The sequence below is a fragment of the Rhinoraja longicauda genome, chromosome 22 (assembly GCF_053455715.1).
Source record: "Rhinoraja longicauda isolate Sanriku21f chromosome 22, sRhiLon1.1, whole genome shotgun sequence".
Lineage (NCBI taxonomy): Eukaryota > Metazoa > Chordata > Chondrichthyes > Rajiformes > Arhynchobatidae > Rhinoraja > Rhinoraja longicauda.
In genome coordinates, this window is record NC_135974.1 from 17953763 (window position 1) to 17975183 (window position 21421).

General features: G+C 43.8%; 1 protein-coding gene across 1 annotated transcript; it reads left to right on the forward strand.

The window, feature by feature from the left end:
• Window positions 1-209: 209 nt before the first annotated feature.
• poglut1 (protein O-glucosyltransferase 1) lies at window positions 210-20999 on the forward strand. The gene is made up of 11 exons (XM_078418888.1): window positions 210-291; window positions 3516-3600; window positions 5207-5350; window positions 6408-6543; window positions 8240-8361; window positions 10153-10212; window positions 12155-12254; window positions 12810-12868; window positions 16838-17005; window positions 17487-17543; window positions 20072-20999. The coding sequence occupies exons 1-11, from the start codon at window positions 213-215 to the stop codon at window positions 20226-20228; spliced, it is 1167 nt and encodes a 388-aa protein (XP_078275014.1). The 5' UTR covers window positions 210-212; the 3' UTR covers window positions 20229-20999.
• Window positions 21000-21421: the final 422 nt, after the last annotated feature.

The window sequence follows — 21421 nt, forward strand, 5'->3', positions numbered from 1 at the left end:
CGAATGAGTGCACAGAGGTAATAACTTCTCTAAAGCAAGAACCTAAGTCCCAAAACCTTTTTAAATCCTGAAAGATTGTATTTGCTTCTGTGTAAAATGAGGTATGAATGCATTCCCAGGCTGAGGAAGTTAGCTGTTGTTCATACTGGGCCCTGTCGCCGTGGCGACGAGAGGCCAGCCCGAGCGGTGGCTGTGCGCAGGCGCGGTGCGCGATGGCGGTGAGATGGCGGTTGCTGGCGGCGCTCGTCTGGTACCGGGGTCTGTGGGCGGCTGCAGATGGCGGTGGAGCAGGTAACGCGACTCTGGGCAGGCCCGGCTTCTGGAGCTCGGTCAAATAACCCCTCAGATCGGACGGGGAGCTGGGCTACACCCTGTGGAGAGGAGTGGGCTGGGGAGGAAGGGCAGACCAGGACGACTATGTGGGGAGGGCATGTCAAAACATCAGAGGAAATCTTTAATCGGACTTTACTGGATTTTAACTTGCACTAAACCTTAGTCACCGGTCCTGGACCACCCATATCGAAGCAAATGCCAACAAAGCACACCAACATCTCTATCTCCTTAGAAGTCTTAGGAAGTTCAGCATGTCCCCAACAACTCTCATTGAAACTTACAGAATAATGAAAGACATAGATAGAGTGGATGTGGAAAGGATATTTCCACTGGTGGGAGAGTTTATGATCAGAGGTCTTAGCCTCAGAATGAATGGGCATTCTTTTAGAAAGGAGGTGAGGATGAACTTCTTTAGTCAGAGGGTAGTTAATCTGTGAAACATTGCCACAGAGGGATGTGGAGGCCAAGTCAGTAGATATTTTTAAGGCAGAGATAGATAAATTCTTGATTAGAACAGGTATCAAGTGTTATGGGGAGAAGGCAGGAAAATAGGATTAGGAGACAGGGATCAGCCATGATTGAATGGCTGAGTAGACTCAATGGACCAAATGGCCTGTATCTACTATAACTCCTTTACACATGAGCCATAGAGAGCAATTTATTGGGATGCATCACAGTCTGGTTTGGGAACAGCTCCATCCAAGACCACAAGATATTGCAGAGAATTGTGGAGGTAGCCCAGACCATCACACATCTGAAGAATGCTCTCGACCTGAAACGTAACCCATTTCTTCTTTCCTGAGATGCTGCCTGTCTCGTTGAGTTACTCCAGCATATTGTGTCTGTCTCCCTTCCATTGACTCCATCCACACTTCACTTTGCCTCGGCAAGGCCACCAGCATAATCCATGACATCTCACTCCGGTCACTCCCTCTCCCGTCAGGCAAGAGGTACAGAAGTGTGAAAACTCACACCTCCAGATTCAGGGACAGTTTCTTCCCAGTTGTTCTCAGGCAACTGAACCATCCTATCAACAAGTAGAAAGCGGTCCTGAGCTACTATCCACCGCATTAGAGACCCATGGGCCATCTTTAATCGGCCTTGCTAAACTTTATTTTGCACTAATCGTTATTCCCTTTATTCTGTATCTGTACACTGTGGATTGCTTGATTGTAATCATGCATAATCTTTTCACTGACTGGATAGCGCGCTACAAAAAATGTTTCACTATACTTCGGTACACGTGACAAAAATAATAAACTAAAGTAAACTAAGCAACTCCACACATCCCATCCATATCCCTCCCTCTAGCTTTCCTTTTCTCTCCTTATCTGACAGCCTTTTGTCAAGAGTGTTTAATTATCGTATCTACTGCAACAGAACAATGAAATTCTTACTTGCAGCAGATGACAGGCTTGTAAACGCAATACACACCACTTCCTGAAGTCTGACTATCTCCGTTTTGCTGATTGCCTGATGGAGCTGGCACAAATTGATAATTGCTCCCACTTTTCCTGTTCTTAACAGCCAATGTTACCTGAGGCAAAAAGCCAAAAATCTTGCTTCATCAAAAAAGATTGTGGAATATAAACTAGTTTTGGAAAAAACCCAGACAGCATCATTGGGAAAGAAACAGGAGTAAATGTTTCTGGAAATGACAAAATGTGATCTGATGAAAAGCCTTAGACTTGAAATGTTAACATTCCCTTTCTATAAATGCTATCTGACCTGTTGAATATTTACATTTTTTTTAGTCTTAAGATTTCAGGAATCTAGTTTATTTTTGTGGATTCTTGCAGGTTACTACATTCTCTCTTCTTGGAAAGTTTCAATTAAATGATAATCTTATGCTAGGAACTGTATAATTGGTATTTTTCCAGAAAATACACTCAAATATATAGTTAAATAAGCATCAATGTAAAGAATAAAATAATAAATATCATACGCTGATAATGCAGTGAAAGAGTCTTTGGCTGTGCTGGCTCTTTGGATTATCCATCTATTCACAAAACTCTGTAAGCGCCCTAACTGAATTGCCTAGTGATGTGCTGCTCAGTGACAGAGTAAGCTGCAGTTGACAGCCAGCTAAAAGAATTAGAAATCTGAGCACAGAGAAATGAATCATTCACTCCATTTAGTCCCTGCGACTGTCCTTTCCATATCAGGAACATCTTTCCCACTGTTATCAGGCTTCAGAACAGTTCTTCCAGTAACTGGGGTACTGTCCAATTCACTTTTACCCCATTGCAAACATTGAATTTGGTTTCTGTAACTGATGCGCTACAATGCTGAGAACTATATTCTTTACTCTATCTTCCCATTTGCTCTATCGTACTTGAGATTGTATTTATGTACGGTTTAGTTTAGTTTAGAGATACAGCATGGAAACAGGTCCTTCGGCCCACCAAGTCCGCGCAAACCATCAATCACCTCTGCACTAGTTCTATTCTCCACACTAGAGACAATTTACAGAAGTTGAAATTAGCCTATAAACCTGCACATCTTTGCACTGTGGGAGGGAGGAAACCGGAGCACCCAGGGAAAATCCATGCGATCGCAAAAAGTATGTACAATCTCCGTACAGGCAGCACCCATAGTCAGGATCAAACTCGGGTCTCTGACGCTGTAAGGCAGCAACTCCACCGCTGCTCCATATCTGACTTGACGTGTAGCATGCACAACAATGCTTTTCACTGCACCTTGTTCCACACGACAATAATAAACTTAAATCATGGAGAGAATTAGGCTGTTCATCCCTTTGGTGTTCAGTCGATGATCTATCACTATTCTGATCAATAGTATTCTCGAGTAAATATCTTCCTCGGTTTTGAATGCTTCGATTGCCCTTGGAGTTCAATACCTTTTGGAAAAAGATTGTTCCTGGTTTTCGCCCCCATTCATGTGGTATTTGCTTCCTGATTATGCTGTTGAATATCTATGATTTAATTCCAAGGTTATGAATTTAACTTTTTTTTAAAAAATCACATGTTTAATAGAAATGATAGAATGATAGAATTTTGCTGCTAGATTTAATAGTTGTGCAGCCTGCTCTCACAGAGCAGTGAAGGAATGGAATGAAATGGAATTATTGGCATTAGTCAGAATTGAGCTATCAAATTCACTGAGCATCTATTGATTATAACTCCATATCTAACATTGTTGTCATAATTTTCCAAATGAAGATTGGCAAAAATTCAAGGACAAGATAGCGGCTGCGTTGGAATCGTACCAGCCCTGTAGCCCACATAACTGCAGCTGTCACCAACGGTATGAGCTCACTTATCTATTTTGATGGCATATTTTGCTTTTTGAATTATGTTTAGATTTAATAATTTCCCACAGCTGTAAGCTCCAGTGCATTTGGCACTATCACATTCCCCCTCCATTTAAAGATTAGTTTGGTTTCAGCCTTATCCCATCTCTTGTTCATGAAGTGTTGTGAGGTAAATATTAGCTGCAGCTGCACATCTAGGGTTTGGAATCTTGAGTAGCCAAAGGCACAAAGTTACAATGATGTATCTCTCATTGTTCAACTTTCCCAGTAGATACACCAGGCAAGCTAGATCATCCCATTTCTCACTTACCCATTTACATTATGTGGGCAATGTTGGCAAAGCAGGTGTTTTTTGCCTACCACTAATTACCCTTAAAAGCTAGGAGATTCAGTGATGATGAAGAAACAGAACTATATTTCCAGTCTACCTGTGGTAAACATTCACCCACCCGCTCGCTAAATATTCATCTCTCTTCGCCTTAAAAATATATTTAACGATTCCACCGCCCTCCAGTAAAGAGTGGTCTAAAGACTCATGACTCAGTGAAAAAACTAACACCTCATTCACTCAGAAAGTGGTATATGGAATGAGCTGCCAGAGGTAGTTGAGGCAGATGCTTTAACAACATTTAAAATGTACTTGGACAGGTACTGGATATGAACGTTTTAAAGGGATAAGGGCCAAACGCTGGCAAATGGGATTAGCTTATCAGCATCTTGATCAGCATGGACAAGTTGGGCCGAAGGGCCTGTTTCAGTGTTATATAATTCCATCTTTTTAAAGTGAACCACTTATTCTTCCCTAATTCTAATTATTCCCTTGAGAGGAAGTATCTTCTGACAAGAGAGAATCTTGACAGTGTGCTAAAACATTTGTACACTGTTCTTGGATAACCTCCCTCCTCATATTCCGTACCTAGGCTCATTTGGCTTTAGAACCAATTATTTCAATTATAGCCCAATAATTTTTTGTTTCACACTGTTCAGTATCCTCCATCTATTGTATATTTCCTTAGTTTGTAACATCTTAGGTTGATGCAAAACATTTACATTCTTTCTCTCTTCACTGACCTCTCCCATTGACTCCATCTATATTTCACGCTGCTCGGCAAGGCAGCAGCATAATCAAGGACCAGTATCACCCCAGTCACTCCCTCTTCTCCCCTCTCCCATTAGGCAAGTGATACAGAAGTTTGAAAACGCATATCTCCAGATTCAGGAACAGTTTCTTTCTAGCTGTTATCAGGAGACCTTCAAATTTACTTTATTCATACTTTACTTTATCTTGCACTAAATGTTATACTCTTTATCCTGTATCTGTACACTATGGATGGCCTGATTTTAATCATGCATAATCTTTTTGCTGACTGGATAGCATGCAACGACAAAGCTTTTCACTGTACCTTGGTAGACGTAATAAACTAAACTAAACTAAGCACTAACTGACCCACTGAGTTCCAGTATTATCCATTTTTATTTCCAATGTCTAACATATGCAGTCTGGTTCTTTGCAATAGACTATCAATATTTGTTGTAGAACTGCTAACAAATGTTAGAACCGCATAACTGATTGGTGAACATATTTTATACTTCATGCAGTGTGCTAGAGGAAGATCTTTTACCCTTCCGACAAGGAATCTCTGAAGAAATGATGGCAGAGATCATTGGGCAAGAAGTGGGGACGCATTACCAGATAATTAAGGGCAAACTCTATCGTCAAGACAGCTGCATGTTTCCTGCCAGGTAGGAGTGCAGTTTAGCCTGTTGGTATTTGATGCATTTATTCTTTAGAATATAGAGATATAGCGTGGAAACAGGTTCTTTGGCCCACCTAGTCCGCGTCGACTAGCAATCACCCCGCACACTGACCTACACCAAAGAGGGCCAATTTTACAACTTATCAAAGCCGATTAACCTACAAACCTGTACATCTTTGGAATGTGGGAAACCAGAGCACCTGGAGAAAACCCACATGGTCACAGAAAGAACGGACATCACCCATATTCAGGATCGAACCCCAGTCTCTGGCACTATAAGGCAACAATTCCCGTTGCGCCACTGTGCCGCCTGAAATTCTTGCATTGAAGTGACTAAGCATGAGTTTTATCTTGAAATATGTTTGACTCTGAAATTCTTTATCATCTGTTTTAGTGTTAGAGATAAAACATGGAAGCAGGCACTTCGCCCACCGAGTCCATGCCAATCGATCACCCGTTGTCATTAGTTTTATGTTATCTCACTTTCTCATCCATTTCCTGTACACTAGAGGCAATTTACTTGAGGTCAATTAAGGTACAAACCTGCGTCTTTGTGATATGAGAGGAAATCCACATGGTCACAAGGAAAACGCGCAAATTCCAGACAATCGGCGCCCAAGGTTAGGATTGAACCCGGGTCTCTGGCACTGAGAGACAGCAGCTTTACCAGCTGTGCCACTGTGCTCCCATAACTGTTAACTACTGAAAACTTGACTTCATCATTTAGGGCAGCACAATGGTGCAGCATGTGGAGACACCCTCCCCTTCCAAATAAAGCAGATAAGGGAGAAGATGAAATATCACTGTAGCATCTCTGCCATTGCCAAAGTCTCCCACTATCTCTAGTCTGAAAGAGGGTATCCCTTCTCTTGCCACAATCTCACAGAATGTCAGCAAAGGTTTTTGGGTTCAAAACTTGTAGTGGAAATTGAACCCACAATCTTCCAACTGGGGCAAAAATCTTCTCAACCGAACCATCAAAGATTTGTAGCTCAAATTCCTGATCAGCAGATGAACCTCAGCCCTTTCTCTTTTGTGTTTAGGTGCAGTGGGGTAGAGCATTTTATACTGGAAATAATCAGTGATTTCCCTGACATGGAATTTATCCTCAATGTCCGAGATTACCCGCAGGCTCCGAAATGGATGAAACCCGCCAGGCCTGTTTTATCTTTCAGCAAGGTAAGAGTACCATTGTTCATTTGTTTATAAAGTTATGAGAGGCATAAATAGGGTAGACAGTCAGAACCTTTTTTCCCAGGGTGGAAATGCCCAACACTTGTGGGCATAGCTATAAGGTGAGAGGGGGGAAATTTAATGAAGATTTGCTGGCTTTTAATGAAGATTACATTTTTTATCCAGAGTGTAGTGGGGGCCAGGAACGCATTGCCAGGAGTGGTGGTGGAGGCAGATACTACAGTGGTATTTAAGAGACTTTTAGATAGACACACGGAAGTGTAGGGAATAGAGGGATATGAATCGTGTATAGGCCTATGAGATCAGTTTAACTTGTCTTCATAGCAAGTCAGGCAGTAACTCTTGAGAACATGGATAGGTGACTCAAAATGTCACCTATCCATGTTCCCCAGAGATGCTTCCTGACCCGCTGAGTTACTCTAGCACTTTGTGTCCTTTTGTCTGTTAATCAGCGTCTGCAGTTCTTTGTTTCTATAACTTGGCATCATGTTCGACACAAACATTGTGGGCAGAAGGGCCCATTCCTGTGCTGTACTGTTCTAGGTTCTACGATTGTCAAATAAGATCACAGTTCTGGTATGTGTGAAAACATTAACACTCTAGTCTCCTTTAAATCCTTACCTTCTCACCTTAAACCTCAAGAGTCATGAGTGTTATGTGTGCCGATGCCTAGCTTCTTACACTTTAAATCCTTAATGCCACAGGGAAAGAAAAGCATTTGAAATGTCCAGAGTGTTTACTTGTTATATGTATTGGATATGAACCAGAATGATGAAATTCTTACTTGCTGCAGCTTTACAGGTACATTAGATGCCACAACAAACTGAATACAATAAATGACCATTTACTCTGTAAACTAGATCATGATAGTCCAAAAACCAGAGTATGTGGAGCAACCAAGGCAGTACAATGTCTGTGTTGGTTCAGTGCTGGCAGTAGAGGGTGGTTGCAAGCAACCGAGCCTTCAAGCAGCAAACTGTTTAGTTTGTCTTTGCCCAAGAGGCAATGTAAGAATTTATGCTCATAGAGAACTTGTGGAAGGAAATGTGAATTTTACACAATGGCACAACAAACTGCAGATGCTGGAATCCTGAGCAAAACACAAAGTGCTGGAGGAATTCAGTAGGTCAGGCGGCATCTGTGGAAGGAATTTAACCTTATGTTTAGGTTTAATATCGTCACGTGTATTGAGGTACAGTAAAATGCTTTGTTTTGCATGTGATTCAATCAGATCAGATAATACTATGTATAAATATAATCACAAGTACAATAGGTGGAGCAAAGGGAAAAAAACAGAGTGCAGAATATAGTTCTCAGCATTGTAGCACCTTCTCAACCAAAACAGTGTAGACAATCAGAACCTTTTACCAGACTCCCTGGTGTGGCACTGGAAGATAAACTAATGGAACGATATACAACTCTGGCTTTCCAGTGTATTTAAATATAATTCTCTCTTTATTTCTCTTTCTCTATCTTTATTACTCTATCTCTATCTATCTCCATCTCTTTATCTCTATATCTATCTCTCCCTATCACTTCCCTTCTATCTCTCTCTCCCCCTTTTCTCCCCCTCTCTCTCTCTCTCTCTCTCTCTCTCTCTCTCTCTCTTTTTTTCTGTTTGGTTCTCTCTCTCTCCCCCCCCCCCCCCCTCTCTCTCTCCCTCTCTTTCTCGCACACACAGACATCAGAGTACAATGACATCATGTACCCTGCATGGACCTTCTGGGAGGGAGGCCCCGCGGTTTGGCCAATTTACCCCACTGGGCTTGGACGCTGGGACCTGATGCAGAAGGATATGAAAACGTGAGTTGGATCTGCAGGTGGAGTTGGTGCTGAAGGGACCGCCTCATACAGTTTGCCCATGCACGTAGTGGGAGTGCTCGATACCTCCAAGTCCCGTGTATTCTGAGTTCTAGCCTGGCTCTGATGGTGACTAGGTTATTTAGTGGTTGGGATGATGCAGAAAGTGGCAAACTGCTCTCAGTGAGCTATTTCTTTCTATTGTGCTGATGAAATCTGTCCTGAAGTATTAGCGTCATAGAGAGGCATAAACAGTGTAGACAATCAGAACCTTTTACCAGGGTGGAAATGTTAAAGAACAGAGGGCATAACGTTAAGGTGAGAGGGGGAGAGTAAATGTGCGAGGCACGTTTTGTTTACATAGAGGAAGGTGGGTGCCTGGAATGTGCTGTTGGGGGTGGTGGTGGAGCACCCCTCCCAACCCTTCCGAATTTGGCAGAAAGTTTCCGCTTTCTTATTTCATTTCCACCATTCCGATTTCGCCTCACATTTTTCCGCAAAACAGTCGGTAATTGCAATTTGTCAATTCGGCCGCTAGATGTCGCTAGGGGTTCCGCGAGAAATTTCCACGCCCTGGAAATCTCCCCGAAAATGTGGCACCTAGGCTGGGCAAGGCAGCCAATCTCGACCTCATCAGGACTTCCATGGCCGATCCGTGGGTTGAATTTGCAACCTGCGGCCGGGGCTCTGGAACTCCAGCCCAGCTGGAGCCAGCACATCTTTCCCCAAAGGCGACTTCCTTGGCCAGCTGGATAAACCAGCAAAGCTCTGGATCCAAGAGTGCCAGAAAATCAGTGGTGGAACTGTAATGAGCAAATATTAAATTTATGTGCAAGATTATCTAACTATATTAATTAATTAAGATGTGGTTAAAATATAAAACACAGCAGAAAAGCCAATTACCACCTTTTTGGGCTGATTATCAATTAATGTACGAATTTACTTCAACAAATGCTTCCGTGTGCTTAGTCGAGTCACAAATATCAACTCTTTCTTCATAACTTAGTCATACATTTTATGACCATTGTTCTTTTATTCAATACCAAGAGAATTGGGATGTGTAAGGAAAAGGCAAAAAACAAAACAAGACAATTATTTCTTTGTGTTGCAAAAAGTATCTCTGTTCAATAACCTTTCTATAAATAGCAGAATATACTCATGATAGGCCTGACATTGTACATGTAGTCCAAGAACTACCGACTGTTGGAAATAATAGTCGTTTTTCAAACATGACTGTAGCGCAACGTATATGCGCATTTGGAGTGCATACTTTTGTTTTGCTGAAAAGTTGCATTATGCATGCCATATTATGAATTTTGAAGTAAAATTCTGAATTTTGGACATCAAAATGATGAATTTGTAAAATCAAATGTTGGGAGGTCTGGTGGAGGCAGATACAATATGGCATTTAAGAAGCTTTTAGATAGGAACATGGATGTGCGGGGAATGGAAGGATACAGATCACACGGTCAGATGGGAGATTAGTTTAACTTGGCATCATAGTTGGCACAGACATTGTGGGCCAAAGGTCCTGTACTTGTGCTGTACTGTTCTACATTCTGACTGCAATGTATCAGACTAGAGGACAAGTGTTTAAGATAAGAGTTTTGGAAGGGTTTGAGGAAGAACAAAGGGAATATCTCTAATAGAAATTTAAATAGGCTTTTCCAATTCTAAGCAGCAAAGAGAACAAACTATTTGGTGGGAAAGATAAAACTGTGCTTGGTACATGAAAGGAGTGTGTGTTTCCAGACGGCAGCAACTATCACAACCTATCACTCTTTCCCCTATTAGGTCAGCTGAAGAATGGCCATGGGAGAAGAAAGTCTCTAAAGGTTTCTTTAGAGGATCAAGGTAATTCAATTAAAAAGGGTGTTCCACACAGTGTGGAATAGCCAGGAATGGTCTCTCAACTTGACACATGCTGCTTCTGCCTCCCAGTATGAAGGCTAATTCCAAAGTTTACCTTTGCTTAAAAGTGTAGTAAAGGAATTAAAGGAATAAACTGTCTTGCTATAAAAAAAATAGAAGGATTTTTAACTGATGTGGAAGAGCACATAATTGAGAGATGCACTCTTGTTGAGATCCTGTGGTTTAACTTTCAGGGAACAGGAGTAAGTTGAATTTAGATGAAGTAGAGTTGGTTGTGCAATTATTGGATTATGGTGCATTGACGGAATCCAGTTCCCATTTTACTGCCCCTGGTTTACGTGACGTACATGCATGACAGATTTATTATATCTATTCTAAGTTTATTGGCACACAGTGGCAGCTCTGTAAAACTATCTCACCATTATTGCAAGACCCTATGGACATCACATGCACATTCTCACACGGGATTCCTATCTGTGTATGTAGACTAGACTTTAGAGATACTGCGTGGAAACAGCCCTTCGGCCCACCGAGTCAGCGCCGACCAGCGATCACTCTGTACACTAGCACTATCTACACACTAGGGACAATTTTACCACTTACCACTTACCGAAGCCAATTAACCTATAAACCTTTACGTGTTCGGGGTGTGGGAGGAATCCGGAGCACCCAGTGATAACTCACGCAGTCACAGAGAGAACGTACAAACACCGTAACAGGAGAACCCAAAAACAGGATGGAACCTGGGTCTCTGGCACTGGAAGACAGCAACTGCGCCACTGTGCCGCTCCATCTGTCTATGTCTATTCCTTGACACCCGACATGCAGATATCCAAAGATATCCAAGATAGATCCAAAATGTTGGAGTAACTCAGCAGGTCAGGCAGCATCTCTGGAGAAAACAATTGGGTGACGTTTTGGGTCGAGACCCTTCTTCAGACAGTTAGGGGAAAGGGAAACTAGAGATACGAAGAGGTATAAAGGCCGCGTGGATATCGGAAGCTCGCAGGCCCCTGGGTGGGGAACGATATCGGGAGCTCCGGCAGCGTCTTCGCCCGCCCCGAATCGCGGGGCTTGGGTCGGCCCGCCGCGGACCTTTCACCGTCTGGCACGGCCTGGAATAGGCCGCGGGATTTTCTCTGTCCGGCGGGGGCTTCAATGTCGGGAGCCCTGACCGCCCCGACGTGGCAAGTTCAACAGCCTGACCGTGGGAGAAGACGGCAGGGGAAGAAAAAGGACATTCTGGCCTTCCATCACAGTGAGGAGGGGACTGGAGGAGACTCACTGTGATGGATGTTTCTTTTTGTTTTGGTGTTGGTTTATGATTGTGTGTGTTATTGCTTATTTTTATTGCTTATTTTTATTGGTCTTATTGTTGGACTATGGGTAATTTTTCATTTCACTGCACATTTATGTGCATGTGACAAATAAATTGACTATTGAATAAATGAATGCAAAAGGACAAATCAAAGCCAGCAAAAATGATTAAGGAAAGTGGAGCCCACAATGATTCATTGTTGGCTGTGGAGAAGGTGATAACAAGTGAAACTAACGAGTGAAGCAGTAAAACTAAGCAGCACAACAGTGAAACTAGAAGGACGACTAGGATGTGGGAGGGATGGAGAGAGAGGGAATGCAACGGTTACTTGAAGTTAGAGAAATCAATATTAATACTGCTGGATTGTAAGCTGTCTAGAAATATGAGTTGCTGTTCCTCCAATTTGCATTTGGCCTCATTCTGACAGTGGAGGAGGCCCAGGACAGGAAGGTCAGTATAGGAATGGGAAAGGGAGTTAAAGCATTTGGCAACTGGGAGATCACGGCCAAAGCGGACTGAGCGAAGGTGTTCAGCGAAACGATTGCACAGTCTGCGCCACATATCAGGTTGGACAGGTTGAAATAAAACGGTTTGTTTCCATTTCAGGACAATTTCAGAACGAGATCCTCTTATTCTGCTCTCTCGGGAGGATCCATTGCTTGTCGATGCACAATACACTAAAAACCAGGCCTGGAAGTCTGAGAAGGTAAGATGTCGGAGTTGGATGCTGAATTGAAGTCATCTGTAAACCTTCTTCTACTTGAAGCTCACTTAGCTTACTTACCATCACTGTGTGCAACCCCTCTCTGTTGGCACAAACTTCCACTGCATGAGAAATCTTGACTGAAGTGAATCTTTGTACATGACAACCCTGCCTTCGGAAATGGAAACCAACATCGGTGAAGGCAGGACTTACTTAAAAATCTCAGTTCAATGAATTGATATCGTCCTGGCAAAACCCACACCCACCTGCCCTTTATCTGTTCAGTTCCTAAGCCAACAACACTGTATTTTATCCTTGTCTTTGTTGTTACTCCACAAACTGACTTCTCCTTAGTTCTTTAGCTCTCAACGTTTCCTTGATTAGCTTATTTCTTAGAACCTTCCTATCTGACCAAGCTTCTGGTTACTTGCCATAACGCCTTCCTGACTAACTTATTGTTTCTTGATATTGCTCCATGGGGCTTTTCTCTTCATTAAAGGCTCCGCATAAATGTAAATTTCTGTTGATTGTTGATCTATTAATTTGATCTGTTTACAGGACACATTGGGAAAACCCCCAGCTAAAGAAATTCCATTGGTGGAGCATTGCAAATACAAGTATGTCACAGGAATGATGGCGCAGTGGCTAAATTGCTGAACTAGCAATCCAGGGGCCAGAACTAATAATCCAGTCATTTGACTTTAAATCCCACCGTGGTAGCTGTGGAATTTAAGTTCAATACCCTGGATTCAAAAATATAAAAACACTCATCTCAATGAGGGTAACCACAAAACTACTACATCATTAATATCGATAGGATAATTTTTTTCCTTAGCTGATTTGGCTTTGTGTGACTCTTGACTGCCCTCTGAAATGACCATTCAGTCATATCAAAACAGAACAAGAACGGACTACAGAGGTTCAAGTAGGGAGCTCAACACTATCTTCTCAGACACAGTTATGGACTCAACAGGATGGAAACACGCCTTTTGGTCCAACTTGCCCATGCTGACCAATATGTCCCACTTGTCCCACCTATCTGCATTTGGCCCATATCCCTCTAAACTTTTCCTGTCCATGTACCTGTCTTTTAAATGCTGTTATTGTACCTGCTTCCACTACCTCCTCTGGCAACTCGTTCCATTTACCTACCACCCTCTGAAAAAGTTGCCCCTCAGGTTCCCATTAAATCTTTCTATCACTCCTTAAATCTATGTCCTCTGGTTTTTGATTCCACTACTCTGGGTAAAACACTCAGTGCATTCACCCAATTTATTCCTCTCATGATTTTATACACCCCTATACGATCACCCTTCAGCCTCCTATGCTTCAAGGAATAAAGTCCTAGCCTGCCCAACCTCTCCCTATAGTGGTTTTGAAGTCTTGGTAACATCCTCGTAAATCTCTACTATTTCCAGCTTAATGACATCCTTCCTAAAGGGAAAGTCAATAAAGCTGGCATTGCTAACGATGCATATGTCCTCATTGTGGTCTGCTCTGTGCATCCTGTGAAGAATTATCCTTCCCATTCTCTTCGCAATAGGCTTGCATGCTAACTTATTATCCCAGCACCAGAAAAGGAATGGTCGATTCATAGAGTTACAGAATGGTGACAGCACAGAATACAGCCATTTGGCAGATCAAGTTCATACTGTCTCCATATAACAGTAATCCAGCTGGTCCTGTTTCACCAACTCTCCCCGTAGTCCTGCAATTGTTTATCCTTTTAGATACCTCTGCACACTCCCCGTTTGAATGCTACAATTGGATCTGCTTGTATTTCTACACCAAACAGGGACTTCCAGACCCCAATTACTCAGTCTGAGACTTTACTTTAGACTGTAGAGATGCAGCGGGGAAACAGGCCCATCGGTCCACCGAGCGCACGGCCTGGCGACACACTAGCACTATCCTGCACACTAGGGTCAATTTACAATTTTTTACCACAGCGAAATAACCAACAAACCCATATGTCTTTGGAGTGTGGGGCGAAACTGGAGCACCCAGAGGAAACCCACGCGGTCTCAGGGAGAACGTGCAATCTCCATACCGACAGAACCCATAGTCAGGATCAAACATGGGACTCTGACGCTGTAATGCAGCAACTCGACCACTGAGCCTCATGGCTTTTTTAGTTCATTTGCCGATCATCTTTCTTTGTCTCCTAGTTCAGTGCTTCTCCATCGCAGACTTTCCTGCTGCACTTTATCTGCACCTTTCTCGATCTTAAGTATCTCTATCTGATCGACTATTCCCTGCATATCCACATGCCTATCTAAAACCCTCATAAACACCACTATCGTACCTGCCTCCACCGCCACCCTCATTAGCACGTTTCAGGCTTCTACCACCCTCTGTAAAAAACCTCCTCCCTCCATCTCCTTTAAACTTTGTCCCTCTCACCTTAAAGCTATGCCCTCTTGTCCTTGGCATTTCCACCCTGGAAACAAGGTTCTGCCTGTTCTATCTAAACCTGTCATAAATTTAAATACTTTTATCAGGTCTATTATTCCATGGACTTCAATCCTGATGACAAGCCTATAAGGTACTTTACTGAATGATTATTGAAAGTTCATGCACACCACCTTCACCCGATTTCTCTCATCATCTCTCTGTTGCATCATCAAATAATACTCTTCTCAAATTAATTAGACATAACTTGTCTTTAACAAAGATGATACACACAAAATGCTGGAGTAACTCTGCGGGTCAGCCAGCATCTATGGAGAAAGTGATATTTCGGGTCGATACCCTTCTTCAAACTGAGCCGGGGAAAGAAACTAGAGGTATGAAAAGGTGCAGAACAAATCAACCGGCACCGATGACCAAGGAAAGGTGGAGACCACAATGGTCCATTGTTGGCTGTGGAAGAGGTGATAACGAAGGGATGTATGGATGCGAACAATGGAACTAGCAGGACGTCAAGGGTGGAGAGAAGGAATGCAGGGGTTGCTTGAAACTAGGGAAATCAAATTCATAATGCTGGGTTGTAAGCTGCCCAAGCAAAATATCTCTTTAACAAAATGCTGGCTCTTGCTAATCAATCACACATTCAAATGAGTGCTAATTCTATCCTTTCCGTGTGAATAGTTAATCCACGCTTTATGTTTTAGAAGGTAATAGACCAGTTGTGTACTTTTGGAACTTGTCTTTCTCTTTAATTCAGCAGCCTGGGGGGAGGGGGCATGGAACGGATGGGGATCATGGCTGTGGATTAAGAGAGGAGAAGTAGATCCTAAAAAGGGCCACAGACTTCATATGTGTAACTCAGCACCGAGTTTTAGTTCCCCTGGTGTTACCAAAGTGACTTACTGATAGAAGACAGGGGTGGTGATGGAAGGATGATATTCAGGGTAGAGGTGACCAGTGGAGTTCCGCAGGGATCTGTGCTGGGACTTCTGTTTAATGCATTAAATGTAATGGGTTTATTAGTAAGTTATCAGATGACACTAAGTCTGCTGGGGTCGCGGTCTGTGAGGAAAGTTGTCATGGTATACAGCGGGATATAGATCAGCTACAGAAATGGCAGATAGAGTTTAATCCGAGCAAGTGTGAGGTATTGTACTTTGGGAGGTCATATGCAAGGAGAAAATATACAATTCATGGAATGACCCTTAATAGCATTGATGTATTGAGAAATCTTGGGATGCAGAAGTCCCTGAAAATGGCAACACAGGTAGATAGAATAGTAAAGAAGGCTTATGGTGTGCTTGCTTTTGTAGGTTGTGGCATTGAGTCATGATGTCAGCTTTATGGGACTTTGCTTAGGTCGCATTTAGAGTATTGCTCGCAGTTCTGGTTGCATCATTATGGGAAGGACGTGGAGGCTTTGGAAAGGGTGCAGAAGAGATTTACCAGAATGATGCTACTGGGAGAGGTTGGAGAGACTTGGATTGTTTTCTCTGGAATGCCAGAGGTTGTGGCACCCGATAGAAGTATGTAAAATCATGAGAGGCATAGATAGGGTAGACAGTCAGAACCTTTTGGCCAGGGTAGAAACATCAAATACTAGAGGCATAGCTTTAAGATGAGAGGGGCAAAGTTTAAAGAAGATGTGTGGGGCAGGTTTTTCACACAGAGGGAGGTGAGTGCCTGGAATGTGCTGCTGGGGCTAGTGGTGGAGTCAGATATTATAGTGGTATTTAAGACTTGTGGATAGGCACATGAATATGGAGGGATATGGATTATGTGCAGGCAAACAAGAGGTGATCTTGACATCGTGTTTGAAACGCATACTGTGCGCTGAAAAACCTTTTCCCATGCTGTACTGTTCTATGTTCTATTGTGATCGGACTGTTTGTGAGATTGAAGATAGCTAAACTTCTAGGTCTTGGTGGTTTTGAGCCTGTGTTTTTTATAAAGAGCTGAGGGGATTGTAAGCATCTCGTCAGAAACGTCCAAAACTCAACCCATTTGTCCCCTGCATGGAAAAACGTAATCATCCATTCCTTAGAAAGGGCAGGAGCAGTAAACTGGGAAATTGTAGGCTGGTTGATCCATTGTGTGGTGTTGAAGTGTTACTGGAAGCCGTAAAGTGATATGAAAGAATGGACTGAAATGGATGCCTATATTTTTTTATTACTCAGATATCTGTTTAACTTCCGAGGAGTTGCAGCCAGTTTCCGATTCAAGCATCTGTTTCTGTGTGGGTCTCTGGTTTTCCACGTTGGGAATGAATGGCTGGAGTTCTTTTACCCACAGTTGAAGCCATGGGTGCATTATATTCCTGTCAAGCAGGACCTCTCCGACGTAAGGTAAGCCTGTGGCATGGGCATCAGCTATGCAGGCTAGGGCTCCTGTGTCTCACTGAGTTCACATTCCCCTAGGGACACGAACTGCAGCTGCTGGAGTACGGAGCAAAACACAAAATGCTGGAGGAACAGTAGGACGGCACAATGGAGCAACAGTAGTGTTACTGCCTCACAGCGCCAGAGACCCGAGTTCGATCCTGTCTACGGGTGCTGTCTGTATAGACTTGTCCGTTCTTCCAGTGACCGCGTAGGTTTTCTCTGGATGCTCCGGTTTCGTCCCACATCCCACAGACGTCCAGGTTTGTAGGTTAATTGGTTTCTGTAAATTTCCCCTAGTGTCAAGGGAGTGGATGAGAAAGTGGAATAATATAGAACTAGTGAGAACAGATGATCGATGGCCACTTGGACTCGGTGGGTTGAAGGGATTATTTCCAGTCTATTTCTGTGTATAAGAGGACAGAGTGTTTATTTGTTTGTCTTTTAGGAACTTGTTGCAGTTCGTTAAGGAAAATGACCAGTTTGCTCGAGAGATCGCAGAAAGGTGAGCATAAATCCCGATGTTGTCAGTTTTCAACTTAAATGTAGATACAAGAGACTGCGGATATGGGTATTTGGAGCAAAATGCTGCTGGAGTAACTCAGTGAGTCAGGCAGCATGTGTGGAGGTAGAGGGTCTATCGATGTTTCGGTCAGGACCCTGTATCAGCCCTGCATCAGGCAGCGGGTTACTGACAGTTAATCATGTCCATAGTTTTTGTTTAGTTTGGGGATACAGCGCGGAAACAGGCCCTTCGACCCACCGAGTTTGCACCATCCAGCGATCACCCCGTACACTAGCAGTTTCCTACACACTAGGGACAATTTACAATTTTTACCAAAGCCAATTAACCTACAAACCTGCGGAGTGTGGGAGGTAACTGGAGCACCCGGGGAAAACCCATGCGGTCACAGAGAGATGGTACAAACTCCACACAGACAGTACCCGTAGTCAGGATTGAAGCCAGGTTTCTGGTACTGTAAGGCAGCAACTCAACACTGTGCCGCATAACATCATTTTAGTTTTGTTCTCTGAAGTTATTTGCAAGGGGTAGGAGCCCTTCCCATTTCATGCATTGTGCGTCAGTGCTGTGCTCAGCGTGACCAAACATGAGCAGAACATAATGCAGAACGTTTCCTGTGCGTCCTCCACTGGACATTTACTCTCAAACTAAATATCACAGTCCCCAGAACAGTGAACTTCAAGCTCTGGAGACACAAGGAAATGCAGATGCCACGATCTTGCGTAGAACATAGTGGTTGAGGAATGTGGCGAATCAGGAGGCATCTCTAGAGGGAATTAACTGGTTTTGGGTCGGGGCCCTTCTAGTCCAGTGTGCGTTTCTCTCTGTCCTGACGAGATTAGTGCACTGGATGTCAGGTGCTGAACACAAAGACTGCATTCCCATTGGCAATATCCCCAAGTGTTTCTTACCCAGAGATGTACCTTGAAGTATGGACATTACAAGGACATAGTAGCAGGCAACTCAACCCCTCGGCCTGCCCCGCCATTAGTACAGCACAGGAACAGGTCCTTTGGCCCACAATATTTGTGCTGAACATGTCAAGATCAACAGTTACCTACTTGCATTACTACCGTGCCAATGTGCCGCCAAGTCTTGGCAAGGTGAGAATAGCTTCTATGCATCTCTGCATCGCAACAGCTACAGTTCCTTTTGTCTCGGCGCTGTGCTGTGTCCAATGACGCTCCCCCGATAGCGGAGAGTTTCTTCCATGTTGTGTGGAGCATCAGGCCCTTTTCCCGTTCTTTTCGTGGGAACTGAACCGACAAACTGCTGGCAGGAGCAAGTGAAGATGACAATGATGATACTTTATTGTATTTATTGTCTTTATTGTCTATGTACCAAGTCATATTGAAAATCTTTGTTTTGCATACAATCAAGTAAAATCATACTGGAGAAAAGCACAATCATAGATAAGTTCAAAGGTACAATAATTGTGGTGTAAAAGTAGACTTCACAGAGGCAGTACACAAAAGAGTGGCCTTGTTTCTGGCGCCCACAAAGTTACAAAGTTCTTAACAGTATAGTCTTATCTTAACCTTAAAGGCCCGTTGAAAAGGCCCTTTGTCCAGCGTCCGTCGCTATCATAGTCCTCCTCATCAGTTCTCGGTCTTCAGGGTTGAGCAGAAGCCGAGCCTCGGACAACTCCAGAAGGGTCCCTCTTTTCTGCAGTGGGCAAGCCAGGCCTGCTGTTGAGGTATGGCCACGACTCGCTGGGAGCATCTGCCACCACTCATAGCTCACTGGGAGGCCGGGAAGTGCAGTAGGCATCAGGTTTCCGCTGGCTCTCTGTACCCCAGCCATACCTGCAGGTAATTTCCAATATTTTCCCTGCTGTCAATGCTGATTATTAGACCCAGTCACACTTCCCATCCCTTGTAAAGATTGATTAAAGTACAAACAACAATACAAAGTTGCAGAGCTGGAAGAGCTGCAGTCTCACAGCGCCAGAGGCCTAGGTTTGATCCTGACCTCGATGCTGTCTGTGTGGAGTTTGCACATTCTCTTTGTGACTGCATGGGTTTCGTCCGGGCGCTCCAGTTTCCTCCCACATCCTACACACATGTGAGTTTGTAGTTTAATTGGCCTCTGCAAATTGCCCCCAGTGCGCAGGGAGTGGATGAGAAAGTGGGATAACCGAGAAGAAGTATGAACAGGTGATCGATGGTTGCCGTGACCCCAGTGGCTAAAGGGCCTGTTTCCATGCTGTACCTCTATTTTAAACTAAATAAACAAAGTGCTGGCGGAACTCAGCGGGTCAGGGAGTATCTGGGGAGGCAATGGACAGACAATGTTTCGAGTCTGGACTTCAGACCCGATTTCAGACCAAGAGTCTGAAGAAGGGCCCCAACCCAAACATTACTCATCTATTCCCTCCACAGATGCTGCCTGACTGACTGAGTTCCTCCAACACTTTATATTTTGCTCAGGATTCCAGCTTCTGCAGTGTCTTGTATCTCCTTATAAAGATTGTCTCTCCAGTAACTCCCTTCCTTGTTTGTCTTTACCAGGGGCCACAAGTTCATCCAGGATCACTTGCAGATGAAGGATGTTTCCTGCTACTGGAAGCGCCTGCTTCTGGAATATTCCAAACTGCTACAGTACAAACCAAGGAGACACAAGGGCTACACCCAGATCCTCAGCAAAAACAGGCACAGTGAGCTGTAGCCATGCAGACTCTCTGGGCCGCTCTCAATGACATTTCACACATTCCCTGCTGAGCTTCCTGAGCTCAGTAGCAGTCTTCTATGCTTTCCAAAAGGATATAGGTTTTTAAAGTTTTAGGATATGGGCCAATAGGACTACCTTGGATGGATCATTTTACTTGGCACAGACAAGTGGGGCCGAAGGGCCTGTTTCCGTGCTCTCTGTCGCCATGATTTGAGATATAACTTTCACAGTGATGTTGAATCTTGCAGCCATGCAGAGCCCAGCTCCACAGTTTGATTGTCCCTTTATCTCACATCGTTTCGAGGGAAATCCTGCCGCTGTGAGATTGATTACCAGCTCTGATGAAACGTGTTTCCTGCCAACCGAAATGCTTCACCACAGTCATTATTTTCCTGGCAGGGCGATTGGCAGCGACACTCATAAAACCAGAGGCAACTAATCAAGATCTTCTGTGCATTATTGTTCTGTGCTCTGGTCTTTAGAGCGACTTTCCCACTGGTACCATGGTGTTCCTCTCGATAATGAATAGACTCCTGACCAGGTGCCTGGATGATTCTTCCCTTGGATTCCGCTGACACTGGGAGAACAGTCGATCGTTTTGCCTGTCCCAGGCCAGTTGAACTTTGCCCACCCCGTCACAGGTAGCCCCACCTCCCTAAGGGCCAGTGGCAAGCACCGTGTTAAAAATAACTTTCAATTGTGAAACTGAAACATTTGTGATGCAGCCTCCATCCAGCAAACACCATGGTCACGATAGAAAGACAAAATGATGAGGTTCATTTGTCTAATAAATGTTTTTTTCTAGATTGTGTGTAAGTGGCTTTAATTTTTCTCTTCGGTCTGTTGAAATTACATGAAAAGCATCAACATGGGGTGGCACAGTGCATAGTGGTACAGTTGCTGCCTTACAGCACCAGAGACCCGGGTTCCATCCTGACTACGGGTGCTGTCTGTACGGAGTTTGTACGTTCTCCCGTGCTCTGGTTTCCTCCCACACTCCAAAGACGTACAGGTTTGTGGGTTAATTGGATTTGGTAACATTGTAAATTGTCCCTAACGTGTAGGATAGTGTTTGTGCACATGGTGATCACTGGTCGGCGTGGACATGGTGGGCTGAAGGGCTTGTTTCCGTACTGCATCTCTAAAGTCTAAACTCTTCTCTGAATTTCTGTGGAGATCACGAGGGTTAG